The 13,532-nt window shown below is 38.2% G+C and overlaps 1 protein-coding gene across 3 annotated transcripts in view; it reads left to right on the top strand.

The window, feature by feature from the left end:
- The first annotated feature begins 279 nt into the window (after window positions 1-279).
- The window catches only part of TMEM161B (transmembrane protein 161B), a 67,657-nt gene continuing 54,404 nt past the window's right edge, over window positions 280-13,532 (top strand). The window contains exon 1 of one of the 3 annotated variants that reach the window (XM_032846966.1): window positions 280-422. In XM_032846966.1, coding sequence (XP_032702857.1) covers window positions 420-422 — 3 coding nt within the window. In that variant the 5' untranslated portion in view covers window positions 280-419. The remainder of the gene's footprint in view (window positions 423-13,532) is intronic. The other 2 variants (XM_032846945.1, XM_032846956.1) reach the window with 2 other exon arrangements.

Genomic DNA, 13,532 nt, shown 5'->3' on the forward strand with positions numbered 1-13,532 from the left:
ATCAACCTGCACTTCCATCACCTCCCAGGGCGAGGACGCGCTCGTGCCCGAACCACCCAACCTACCTCCGGATCCTCACAGGCGCCGCAACCGCGCCCCACCCGCCCACCTACCTGAGCTGCGCCTGCGCTTCCCTCGCGCGCTCTCAAGGTCAACACCGCCCCCAGCTTCTAACCTAGCACCCACGGAAGTGGCATTAGAGGACGTCCTGCGTATCCTCACCTCTGCGTGGCGTGGGGTCGCCAGCGTTCAAGAGAGGGGAGGGACTTCCTGTCCCGCGCGGGCAGAACTTCCGTCAGAGCCGGAAAACTCTGTCCCTTGCGTTGTTTAAGAGGCTCCTGGCTGCGGGTTGGGGAGGGAAGGCCCAGGACGGGCCCGGGGATTCCAGGGCGTCCGGCCCACGACCTGTCCTTGGCGCCATGGTGAGTCTTTCTGTGAAGGCTGGAGTACCAGTGGGAAGCTAGGGTCCAGGAGGTTAGCCCTGTGAAGGTAGCCAGTCGGGTACCTAGCTGAGGATGGAGCGGGCGAGAGCAATGGGATGAACCGCGAGGCAGGACTCCCTACCTGTCCCGGAGCTCCTGGGCCCCTGAGGAAGAAGCATCTGCCCTGCCCAACCGTGAAATCTGCCCAGGAGTGTGGAGTACGTAGCCAGAATGTTCGTGGCCCTTTCACTGTGTACGGCGTGTGGCGCCAGGTGGTCTCAGAGTTGACCTTGCTGGGTTGATCATCTCCGCCCCTCCCTTTTTCTTAGCAGCCTGGTAGTAGCCAAGAACTTAAGATCTTAGAAATCCCTTTAGCATTTCCGGGTGCACACGACGGATCCTTTTGTAGAAGATCAACACTTGTCACTAAGAGAAAAGCAAAGTCAGCTTATCTTTCACACTCAGCCCATTTGAAATTGGGAAGGGTGTCAAATGAAACATTCAGACTTAGTAAGGAGAGATTTTATTGGAAAGGAATATTGCAAGGGCTTGGGGAACTAGGAAGAATGCCCTAACCGTAAGATAGCAAGAGTCTCGAAGATTTAGCAAAAAGGTTTTTCTTTTTATTAGGGAGGAGTAAAGCAATCCTAGAAAGAACCAAGTGTGGGGAAGTGAGATGAAAGGGAAGTACCATTTAACAGTAGATTAGATTGTTTTACCCTCAGGCCAGAGAAGTTTTTGCTGCTTCAGATCGAGGGTGGGCCAAAGTTCAGGAACCTCGGGAAAGAGGATCTTAACCAGAATTTGAGTAACAAATATTTTGTACCAGTTAATCTGTGGGGACATGTCATTCATCTAGTCATTTATGAAGCAAAAAATGGGAATTTGCGGGCTTTGTCTCTGCTTTGTCATAGGTAAACAAGTGGGGCATCTTTGAGTCTTACCTAAGTCCTGTGGGGACCAGTGTTTCTTTGCATTAAGCCCGTTCCAGAACACAAAAGGGCTTGGGGGGGCTGTATTAACCTTTGGTGTTTTCCAAGATCCCAGGCCTCTGGTTAAGTTCAACACTGTTAATTATTTGCCTATATAAAAGATTTCAAATTTTCATCCGGAGGGCATTCTGTCTTGGAATCTAGCCTCAGTGTACCATGCTTTTTCAGGACCAAATGTTGACATTATTCAGCTTATAGTGTTGGAAGTTGGACTTTTGAATAACTTTTAGAAACAATGTGAAAGAGATGCCTGGGTGGCTCAGTTGGTTAAGCCACGGCCTTCAAATCAGGTCATGATCCCAGAGTCCCGGCATCGCAAGTCCCATATCGGGCTTCCCCTGCTTTTCCGGGAGCCTGCTTCTCCCTCTGCCTCTGACTCTCCCTCTGCTTTGCTCTCTCTCTCTCTCTCTCTCTAATAAATAAAAATAGGGCTCCTGGGTGGCTCAGTGGGTTAAGCCCCTGCGTTCGGCTCAGGTCCTGATCTCAGGGTCCTGGGATGGAGCCCTGCATCAGGCTCTCTGCTCAGCAGGGAACCTGCTTCCCCCTCTCTCTCTCTGCCTGCCTCTCTGCCTCCTTGTGATCTGTGTGTGTCAAATAAATAAAATCTTTAAATAAATAAATAATTTTTAAAAAGTGAAAGAAAAGAACTTCAAAATACTGTGGTTTCTGGTGTACTCTCCTAGCTAACCTAACCTATGAATCTTGGGCACTGTGTATGTATTTCACCTCAGTGAATAACTAATGCTTTGTATTCATAAAGAGGTTTTTTTTTTTCTATTTGTGTCAGTGAAATTAGACAAAGATACAGAATAGTAGAATGAGAAGGAAGGAAAGAAAACAATTAGCCTAACCATCTCCATCCCCCCCACAAGCTTCCCTAATTTTACATAAGGAAGAATCTGAGGTGTGGAAATAAGCATTGGTTTATCTAAGATAACAATAGTTTGGCATAGTCTGGACTAAAACTCAGATCTCCACTTCCTAAATTTAAGCTCAGTTTTTGACTTCTTGGTCTGAAAAGTTAAAAAGTCTAATAAAAATCCTTAAGATAGTCACAAAGAAGCTCAATGTGAATTTGTTCCAGTATTCTGTAATACTAGAAGAACCCATCTCCTGCCATTTCTTTTTTTTTTTTTTTAAGATTTTATTTATTTATTTGAGAGAGAGAGATCACAAGTAGGCAGAGAGGCAGTCAGAGAGAGAGGGGGAACAGGCTCCCCGCTGAGCAGAGAGCCTGATGCGGGGCTCGATCCCAGGACCCTGAGATCATGACCCGAGCCGAAGGCAGAGGCTTAACCCACTGAGCCACCCAGGCGCCCAATCTCCTGCCATTTCAAAATTGTAATTTTGTTTTAGGTTAAGGTAAACTCATGCTGTTTCTCAAAATGTCACTTAAGAGAATGTCACCTGGAGAATGTCACCAACTACCAGCCCAGTAGTTGACTCCATTCTGGTATTGCTTACATTTCTGTATTAACTCCACTTTAGTGTTCCCAGTCATGAAATTGATGATGTCTGTTTATGCAAGTTTGGTCAGTGCTTGGAATACCTCAAAGAAAAGTGTTTAACCATTAAATAAAGTGAGGAGTTGAATTTATTTTGAATACAGCTTGGTTAAATTAAGAACCTTTGCAGTGCTTGGGCCTAATGATATGCAAAGCATGTAGTACTTGAACTCAGAAGATCCAGATTCTGCCCTTAGTTACATGAATTTGACAGAATCACTCAACTTGGTAAGAGTTCCATTTTCCTCCTGGATAAGAGCAATGGGGATTAAAAAACCTACTGACTCTCACATTTCTGATTCTCTGACTTCAGGACATTTTTCAGAGTAGGTACATGTTTCTGATTAAATAAAATGTAGCCTGATTTTCACAGTTTTCTTTATCCTTTTGATTTTTCTTTAAGATTTTATTTATTTGACAGAAAGCACAAGCAGTGGTAGCCTTAGGCAGAGGGAGAGGTAGAAGCAGGCTCCCTGGTGAGCAAGGAGCCTGATGTGCGGCTCCATCCCAGGACCCGGTGATTGTGACCTGAGCGGAAGGCAGATGCCTAACTGACTGAGCCACCAGGATCCACTCCTACCTCCCCCCCCAACCCCGCCCCAGGCTTTTGATTTTTCAAGTTTTTTTTTGTTTTGTCATCTTTTCTTTCTTTCTTTCTTTCTTTTTTTTTTTAAATGCATTATGTAGGAATCTTTGGGATCTTTGTAGATAAGTTTGGGCATGTATTTCAGTACTGTCTTAAATACTACTCCAGAATGGAGAGTGAAGCCTTGGGACACCTTGATTTTACTTATTTATTTTCTTTTTAAAGATTTTATTTATTTATTTGACACAGAGAGAGACAGTGAGAGAGGGAACACAAGCAGGGGGAGAGGGAGAAGCAGGCTTCCCACAGAGCAGGGAGCCTGATGCAGGGCTGGATCCCAAGACTCTAGGATCATGACCTGAGCCAAAGGCAGAAGCTTAATGACTGAGCCACCCAGGCACCCCATACTTATTTATTTTAAAAGGTTTTATTTATTTATTTATTTGAGAGAGGGAGAAAGAGAGAGAGTGCCTTTGGCTCAGCTCATGATCTCGAGGTCCTGGGATTGAACCCCAAGTTGGGCTCAGCAGGGATTTTGTTTCTGCCTCTCCTTCTGCCCCTTCCTCTGCTGTATGTGTATGTGTGTGCTCTTTCTTTCTCAGATAAATAAAATCTCTAAAAAGTAAAATAAAATCTGTGGGCAGAGTTATTTGTAGTGCTCCTTTATTAGTCTTTTAATGTCCACAGGGTCTGTAGTGATGACACCTTTCATTTCTGATATTAGTAATTTGTGTCCTTTCCATTTTCTCATTTAGCCTGGGTAGAGGCTTATTGATTTTATTGATCTTCTTAGAGAACCAGTTTTTGGTTTAATTGATTTTTCTGTATTGATTTTTTTTCTAATTTTATTGATTTCTGCTCTATTATTTCTTTTCTTTCTGCTTACTTTGGATTTAATCTGCTCTTTTTTTGGTTTCCTAAGGTGGAACTTCAGGTGTTTGATTTTAGATTGTCTTTCCTAACATTTGCATTCAGTGCTATAAATTTCCATTTAAGCGCTGCTTATGCTGCATCTCATAAATTTTGATCAGTTGTGTTTCATGTAATTAAACATATTTTGAAGTTGTCTTGAGTTTTCCTTTTTGACCCTTGTGTTATTTAAAAATGTGTTATTTAGTCTTGACATGTTTTGGGATTTTCCAGTTACTTTCTGCTGCTGATTTCGAATTTAATTGCATTGTGATCTGAGGGCAGATGTTGTATGATTTGTTATTTTAAATTTGTTAAGGTGTGTTTTATGACCAGAATGTGGTTTTGCTTGTTGAATGGACATGTGTATATTGAGGGATAAATTCTCAGGGTTTTTATCAGTTAGAGGTACGGTGGCAGAGATGTGTGTTTCTTCTCGGTTCTCTCACTTTTCCTGTGACTTCTCTCCACTGCTTCTATCCTAAAGAAGCTTAGCTCAAATAATAGAGACTGTTCAGGGTGCCTGAGTGGCTCTGTTGGTTGTGTTGACTCTTGATTTTTGCTCAGGTCATGATCTCAGTGGTTGTGAGATCTAACCCACATCAATCTTAAGAACTAAGGCTCTCCCTCTTCCTTCCACTAGCCCTTTCTCGCTTTCTTTTCAAAAAAAAAAAAAAAAAGAAGAATAAATAAATAAAGTAGATCCTGTTCTTTTGGTTAGCATTTGGTGGATTCAAGATTAATTCTTAAATACTAGCTTATACTCTGGACTATGGTCCACTTTTTAAGTAATTTAGTTCTTTTGTTTGGCCTGGAGTAAAAGCATAAAGCAAGTTTAGTTGATTTTAGAAAATCAGAAGATATTTGAAAGTGTTCATTACTAACAGTGATTTTTTTTTAATCTTCTTAATATTGTGCTGTGGTTTTGCCCATGTTAGTAAATCAAGCATGAACACAACTTGTTGACAAGAAGCTTTGAAGAAATAAACTTGTCTGTAAATTGTCTTTCTACTCTTTATGTATCACCAGCCCTTGAGTTAGGGGGAAAAAAAAATCTTTGAAGTTCTGGTAAAAGGAACATTCTCTTGGTTTTGATTGGAATGATAATACTGTTTGTTCACCCAATATTTAAAAATCGTGCCTTTGTCTCAAAAGTATTATTCAATCAATCATGCATTATTTATTAAGCACTGTCTGTATGTCAGCTATATCTGTATTCTTGGCAACAGGGATATAAATGTTCATTAAACAGAGACAATCCTGCCTTTGTGGAGCTTATGCTTTAGTGGGAGATTCTGATGATAATCAAATGAGACATAATATATGTTGTTGGTGATAAATGCAACAAAGATAGATAAAGTAGGGTAAGGGATAGAAAATGATTAAGGTGGTATTTTAGATAGGACATTCAGGGAAAGCATTAACAAAGAGGTGACATTGGAACAAATACGAGAGTCATATATGCCTGGTATCTGTGAGTACATATTTATGAACTGTGCCCTAAAAAAATACTGTAATACTGGCCACAAAGCTTGTATTGTCTGTAGCTATGTAATTCTTTCTTTCTCTTCTTTTCTTTTTTTAAAGATTTTATTTATTTGAGAGAGAAAGAAAGAGAGCATGAGAAGAGGGAAGGTCAGAGGGAGAAGCAGACTCCCTGCCAAGCAGGGAGCCTGATGCAGGACTCAATCAGGAACTCCAGGATCATGACCTGAGTCAAAGGCAGTTGCTTAACCAACTGAGCCACCCAGGCACCCTGTAATTCTTTCAGTAAAGTTAACCATTAATCATTTTTCCAAAGAGTGAACAGGAAAGTATTTTTTTTTAAAGGCTCTGGTAGTAGGTGATATTTAATAGATTGATTTATGCCACCTATTTTTTTTTTAATTATATTAAAGAGATCGGGAGAGAGAGGGGCAGGGAGGGGCAGAGGAAGAGAGAGATTCTCAAGCTGACTCCAGGCTGAGGGTGAAGGTTGACGCGGGCTGGATCATCATAAAGAAATCAAGAGTTGGGTGCTTAACTACTTGAGCCACCCAGGTTTTCCCTGTGCCACCTATGTTTAGTCTTTTAAGCTAACTGTAGTTCTTGAGAGAATACGACTCATTCACTCAAAATACCCTGATTTTGTATTCATGTCTTTCAGTTATATAAAACAGACTTAGTAATTCCATCGTTAAGGTAGATAAAATATCTTTTGTGTTTTGCCCATAAAGAAAAGATTTAGAAAAACCTGAAATCATTTCAGCTTTTGATACTTTGATATCGACACTCAGGATCTTAATGTCCTATGATAAAGTTTTATTTATTTTTAAAAAAATCTTTAGGTAATATGAAAAACCTATCTGCTCATACACATGTATTTTTTTTTATGATTTTTAAAAAAAATTTATTCATTTGACAGTGAGAGAGCACAAGCAGAGGTGAGGGTCAGAGGGAGAGGGAGAAGTAGACTCTGCACGGAGCAGGGAGTCTGATGCAGGGCTTGATTGTAGGACCCTGGGATTGCAACCCGAGTCAGAGGCACACACTTTACCAACTGAGCCACCCAGGTGCCCCCATGCATACGTATTTTTAAAAATGACTAGAGAAAGTACAATAAATCTATGGCATGGAAAGTGTGCTTGAATTAGAACTAGATACCCTCGGTGGTATGACTTAAGTTCTGTGATTCTGAATATGTGAAACTGAATATTGTTGATGTACATTTAGTTGAATGAAGGGAGGAAAGGAGGGTATATTCAGTTTGGAGTTAAGAGTTTCACAAAGGATTGATTGGATTAAGTCTTTTAAGGGTAAGTAGAAGTTAGGTGGACAAATTGAATTTTACTTTTCTTCAATAACAGTAATAGTGACATTTACTTAGGCGTTAGTATTTATCTACTCTACTTACATTAACTTATTTAAATCTTCATGAAGTATTTAATCTTGGATTTCTTTAACCTCCACTTGTTTACCTACTTTTTTTTTAAACCTCCATTCTACAGGTTTAGAAATGGAGGCATAGCAGGATTGGAGTAACACTTCCAAAATCATCCCGCTAGTGGTGGTGGAATTTGACTTTAACCCAGGTGGTTTGGCCATTATACTGTTGTGCCAGTCTTTTTGTTTATATTTGATAGGTTTTAACTTAGGAGAGGATTAATTTCTGAAACATTTTCCTATAGAAATAATATTATGCTCTTACATTTCTAGAAAATCTTTCCCAACCTAGTTGATAACTAATACTACATCTCATATAGTATTAGAGAAATTGTTGCTGATCTACATGGCACTAATGTTTAGCCTGACTCAGGTGCCAAACATGACTGACACTGCTGTAGTCATAACAAAGATTCAGTCCTTCACATTCCCTCCACCTTAACTGCATCCAGTTAAGGCACTTCTTCTCATACTGTATTAGTTTCCATTGTGCTTAGGGATGAACTTCTAGTAACACTGATCAGGTGAGGAGTATTTCAAGAATTGGGGATGATGGAATTTCTTACATTGTAAGTATTTAGTGTGTCACACTTGTTGCAAGCCTGTCTCATAGTTAGCCCATTTCTTTTTCTGAGGGCTCCTTTTCCTTTCATTTGGACTACCTGTTTACAACTAGAACTTAGTATTTTCCCTGAGTTAAGAAAAAGAATGTATTGTAGGTTACCTTACTTTCCCTCCCATATATTCAGCACACATGATAAAGGTTTTTACTGCTAGGAGAGTTTTAAAAGTCACCTTCCTGTGTTACTTGCAGCTGACCATAAACTGTTTATCATAAAGATCTTTTAGGGAAAAAAGTAGAGGCTCTAGGTGATATTGATGAGTCTCTGCAATAAATTCTTTGAAGTAGAGAGGTTTGGATTGTGAAGAAAAGGTGAGATGGAAAATATTAAGGGACCTTGGAGAGAGGAAAGGGAGACTTTCTCCACCAGAAGTTACTTATGAAGAAGGAACTTGAACAAGCTGTTGTGCTCTGTATTAGAAATATTTGATTATAGACTGCCATTAATTAATGTGACAAGTAAGGCACTGTAAGACTATGCAAGGCTATGGCTGCTTTACTTTTTTAAATGTGACACTTTTTATCTCTGTGCTAAGTAGTAGAAGCCTTTTGAAATACTAATCTGATTGCTTATTTTTTTATGTAGTTATCTATGTCTGCCCTTTACAAGAACTTAGCTGAGTTTTGTTAACTTTTACCTCTTGATTACCACTGTTTGCCCAAATACAATGATGTACTTAGAAAAGCAATGCCACACTTTCCTGACTTTTTTTTCCTAAAAGAAAAAGTCACATCGGAGGATTCTGCTCCATCATAATTCCTCTAAGTTGAATGTTTATTAAATATTTTTATCATTTCAGAAGATTTTGGTCATTTTTATAATCAGTATAAATGACTGACTAAAAATGTTTCTTTATGGTTTAGGTATTCAGGTATGAGTATTTATGACTAGAATCATTTGTTTCTGAATACAGTCTTGCTCAAAAAAGAAGCCATGACTTTTTTTCCTGAAAGGTTTTGCTTTTATTAATAGTTTAAAATACATTTAAATTCATGCTTACTGTCTCTTTCCTCCCTGCCCCTATTAGATTAATTAACATGAGGACAAGGAAGCCTCACTGTATCCTTTATTACTAGACAACTTGGTTGGTTGGGTAGGTCAGATGCTAATAGAATTCAAATTAGTTGCAAACTAAATGTGTGGTTTTTTTTTTTTTAAGATTTTATTTATTTATTTGACAGACAGAGTAAGAGCACGAGTAGCCAGAGTGGCAGGGAGAGGAAGAAGCAGGCTCCCTGCAGAGCAGAGAGCCTGATGGGGGGCTCCATCCCAGGACCCTGGGATCATGACCTGAGCCGAAGGCAGTTAACGACTGAGCCACCCAGGTACCCCCTAAATGTGTTCTCTAATCAGGAGGGACAGATAAGAGAACTTGGGTAACATTCATTATAATGTTAAATTATAACAGTAACTGAAACATTAGTTCTTTAAGACTAACACTCTTTTCTAACTTGATTTTAACTATTATTTGAGTGCTTATTCTTGGTTTTGATAGAGAGCTTCTCAATTGTTGCAGGAGTATTTAAGGTCATCCTAGTTCTCTTGATAAAAGAAAATTACAAATCGTAAAGAGAGTGAATCATTTAGTAAGAGAATTGGCCAAGTATCTGAGATAAACTTTTAAAAAAATTCAAATTAAAACAATAGGACTATTGGTATTCACAGATCTCTGTGAGAAATTCCTGTGTACCACTAGTGAGGGGAGAATGCTGGGCAGTGGACTAGGTATACTCTTTCATATCAACTTGTAGCCCTGATTTACTTTCACTTCTTCTATAAATGTTAGCTCATTTAATCCTTATGAAGAAGGGATAATTAGTCCTGTCCGCAGTAACTACACCTCACAGGCTTTGAAGATGGTTTAGAAATCGTAAATTTGTGAATGCCAACAATCCATTGTATTTTTAATTAAAATATTGCAGTCATCAACAATAAGATCTTTGAAGATTTTGGAGATCATTTGCCAACCCTTGTCATTCTGTAGATAAGGAATGAGTCCCAGAGAATACTTGTCTAACTGCTGTTTGTGACAGAGAATTACTTTGATTCTAGTATGTTTAATTATTCAGTACATTAAAATATTTGCAATAAGTGCATGTTTCTGATAGTTACCATTAGTGCACATTAATTTTTCTTGGCTTTTGTATATGGCTTAAAATTCAGCGCTAAGCGGAAATTTTTGTTTTAAATTATTTGATGAATATTTGTTTACTTACCAAAGTTGTAATTTTTAGTTTGTTTAAAAGCAAGTATTTTGAAGGCGTACCTATTGCAGTAAATTGAGAGGATTATCTTGAAGAAATAGATAAACCTGTTTCTCTGAGATGCAGTCAGTATATTGTCTGTTGATCTTAAAGTGAATAATTTTCTTCTTTATGCTGAAGTTCAGTGGTTGTCACATACTAGGAATGTTAATGTAGTGAAGGACAGTGGGCAACTTTATGCTTTATCCTTTTATTTCATCAGCGTAACTCGAAAGCCCGTCATGTTGGGCACTCTCTGGGGAGTGGCTTAGGACTTTAGAAATGAGATGAATACATTTTCAATGGGGAAGAAACCCTCAAATTGTTGGTGATGGTTGAGCATGATAAAAGCTGCTCGGAGTTGTGCATATGTTTTTTTAACAAGGAAGGTTTTATAAGTGCAGTGAATGTTGAAGAGTGGTTAGGAATTGGTCTGAAGTAGATGACTTATAAATGTCAAATATAAATTTATTAATTTTGACTAAGCTTTGGATATAGATCTGTACGGATATTTTCTCTAATGTCAAAAAATACAGTTAAGGAAAAGTACCAGATTTAAAGATCCTTTCTTCCATTGAACCTTTTATTTGTTACTTCTCAGTACTACAATGAAACACGCACGTGTTAGAAAGAGGTGAAGTGGCTTGCTAACATCTTTAAAAATATTTCATTCTTCATCAATATTTTAATTACTGGCTGGTATTACTTTATATGAGATATATATGAGATATCATTCACTCAACCTACTGTAACAGGAAAATTCTCTTTTAAAATAAATAATGGTTAATTTCAACACTAATATGTTGAAATGGTTAATGAGTTTTATTTCATTAAAATGCCCTCTATTCTTGTGGAAAAATATTTATTTTTGTCCTGTTTGTTGTTGGTCTTCCACTTTGGCCTTATCAATTTATATCAAAGAACATGTCTTAAGTTTTATTTCTAAATTTAATCAAATTCCAAGGAACAGTTTTATTTATTTATTTTTAAGGATTTTACTTATTTGAGAGAGAGCGTGGGAGGGGAGGTCAGAGGGAGAAGCAGACTACCCGCGGAGCTGGAAGGCTCATGCGGGACTCAATTTTGGGACTCTGGGATCATGACCAGAGCGGAAGGCAGTCGCCTAACCAGCCGAGCCTCCCTGGCGTCCCTAAGGAATGCGTTATATCATCTTAAGCAAAAGGTCTAGGGCTGTTGTTTCTGAATATAATTAGGTCAAATTGATGCATTCTCCTACCATGTATGTCTAATTAATATATTTAGGACGTACCAAGGCATTTTATTGAGGGTTTTTGATTTTTGACCTTAAAGTACATTAAATTTCTTATTCTGAGTTGGAAAATGGCAAAAATTTCTGCTCATACTTTTTACTTTAAAGAATTAAAAAAACATATTTTGTGCTATGAAATGTGATGCTAGCACACCAAACAAATTCTGTAAGCAGTTAAATGTGAAAACCTATGTGCTTGAATTCAGAGCTGTTGATAATTGTGTTTTACAGTTTTCTTTCTCTCATTTCACCTTCTCGTTTATATAGTTTTTTTGGTAGTATTATTTTGAAATACATAAAATTGCTGTTTTGTAGGTCAAAACAATTAAGTATCTATGATTTCACATAATTCAGTTAATAAATTTATATTAAATCAGTAGGTAACCTTATCCTAATTCTTTGCTGGTGCTAAGTAACCTTTTGTTATTTTCTTTTTTTTTTTTAAGATTTTATTTCTTTATTTGACAGAGACACAGTGAGAGGGAACACAAGCAGGGGGAGAGGCAGAGGGAGAAGCAGGCCTCTCACAGAGCGGGAAGCCCCAGGCAGGGCTCCATCCCAGTCACCCCTTGAGCTGAAGGCAGATGCCCAACGACTGAGCCACCCAGGCACCCTGTTATTTTCATTTTATTTATTTTGCAGTTTTCCTTTTTTTTATTTCCAGATCTGTTTACTATCTGTAAGGGCTGGAGCTATATTAAAAAACCAAATAAAGGCCAGAGTAGACCACGTGATGAACCCTAAGATTCTAGAAATGGCCTATGGGCAAGATTTTCCTTTCCTGTTCATGATTGTTTTATGCTGTTTTTAGCTGCATTGGCATTATATGGAAGGATTTCCCATCTCGATTAAATCTAGACAGTCCTCAGTCCTATCAAAGACCCTATTAGGAGTAATTTTTTAAAAAACCAGCTTGGGTCTGTCAGTCATCCACATGTATAAGTTTATCAGACCTTTGTTCCCTGAGTTTCTAGATCTCTTCTCGGTCACATTGTCAAGATCCTGACCTTGGTGTGGTTATTTTTTAAGGTCTCTCAAACTTTGTCCACTCAGTTTTTAAACTTAATACAACTCTGTATCTATTTGTGTTTCTCTTCAGTAGAACAAGGTCTCAAAGTTTTTTCAGCTTACACCTTTGGTCTCATCTTTTTCTGATTCTTAAGTGATTAAATTCCCACACACTTCTTTCTAGAATATTCACCACCACCCCCCAACATTTGTTCCTTCCCTTTTACCTTAAGCATGTATATTTTCCCCATTATGAAGATATATTTTTTATATATTTTTGTATGTCAGTTATTCTCGTATCCATTAGATTTTCCTCTTCTCAGTTTCTCCAGAAAATAATTATGTTCATTTTTTCCATTTTATCTCTACATAATCACTTAAGTTTTAGCCTTACTTATTGATGATACTGTCTTTGCAGAGATAATTATTAATCTTATGCCTAAATCCCTTTTTTCTCTAAAAATCTTAATTTTTTAGTTTCGGTTTTGCTTTTTTTTTTTTTTCTTTTTTAGTAAGGTCAGTGTATAACGTGGCCCTTAAACTCACAACAGTGTGTGCAGGAGTTGCGCACTCACTGACCTTACTGACTGAGCCAGCCAGGCACCCCTGTTTTTTAAGCTGTTTTAGTTTAGGCTCTTACAGTGTTGGATTATTTCAAAGGACTTCTAATTTACCTCTTTTCTTCCAGTTACTTTTAACTTTTTGCTTTAATTTTCGACCATAGTGGCATTTGGCTTTCCAAAATATATTTGACTGGGTTCATTCTACCCTTGAGATCATGGACTTACTTCTAAATACCTGCAGAAAAGTCCATTGTGTGCAATCCATATCAAAGTCTACAGCATATGGAATTGCTCATTATTTGGGATCATGGCATTTACTTTCTTTGTACAGGTGGGTATATCTGAACTTTCTTTTTTTTTTTAACTTCTCTGTGAGAGTGGGATACATCTTTAACCTTGTAAGACTAATTCATATGTCACCTCTGTGAACCAGTCTTCCCCAGCGCTCCCATTTAGATTTAATCACTGCTTTTCTTGGAGTGCTCCCAT

The sequence above is a fragment of the Lontra canadensis genome, unplaced genomic scaffold (genome assembly GCF_010015895.1).
Source record: "Lontra canadensis isolate GAN:19392208 unplaced genomic scaffold, GSC_riverotter_1.0 scaffold4, whole genome shotgun sequence".
In the NCBI taxonomy this organism is placed as follows: Eukaryota; Metazoa; Chordata; class Mammalia; order Carnivora; family Mustelidae; genus Lontra; species Lontra canadensis.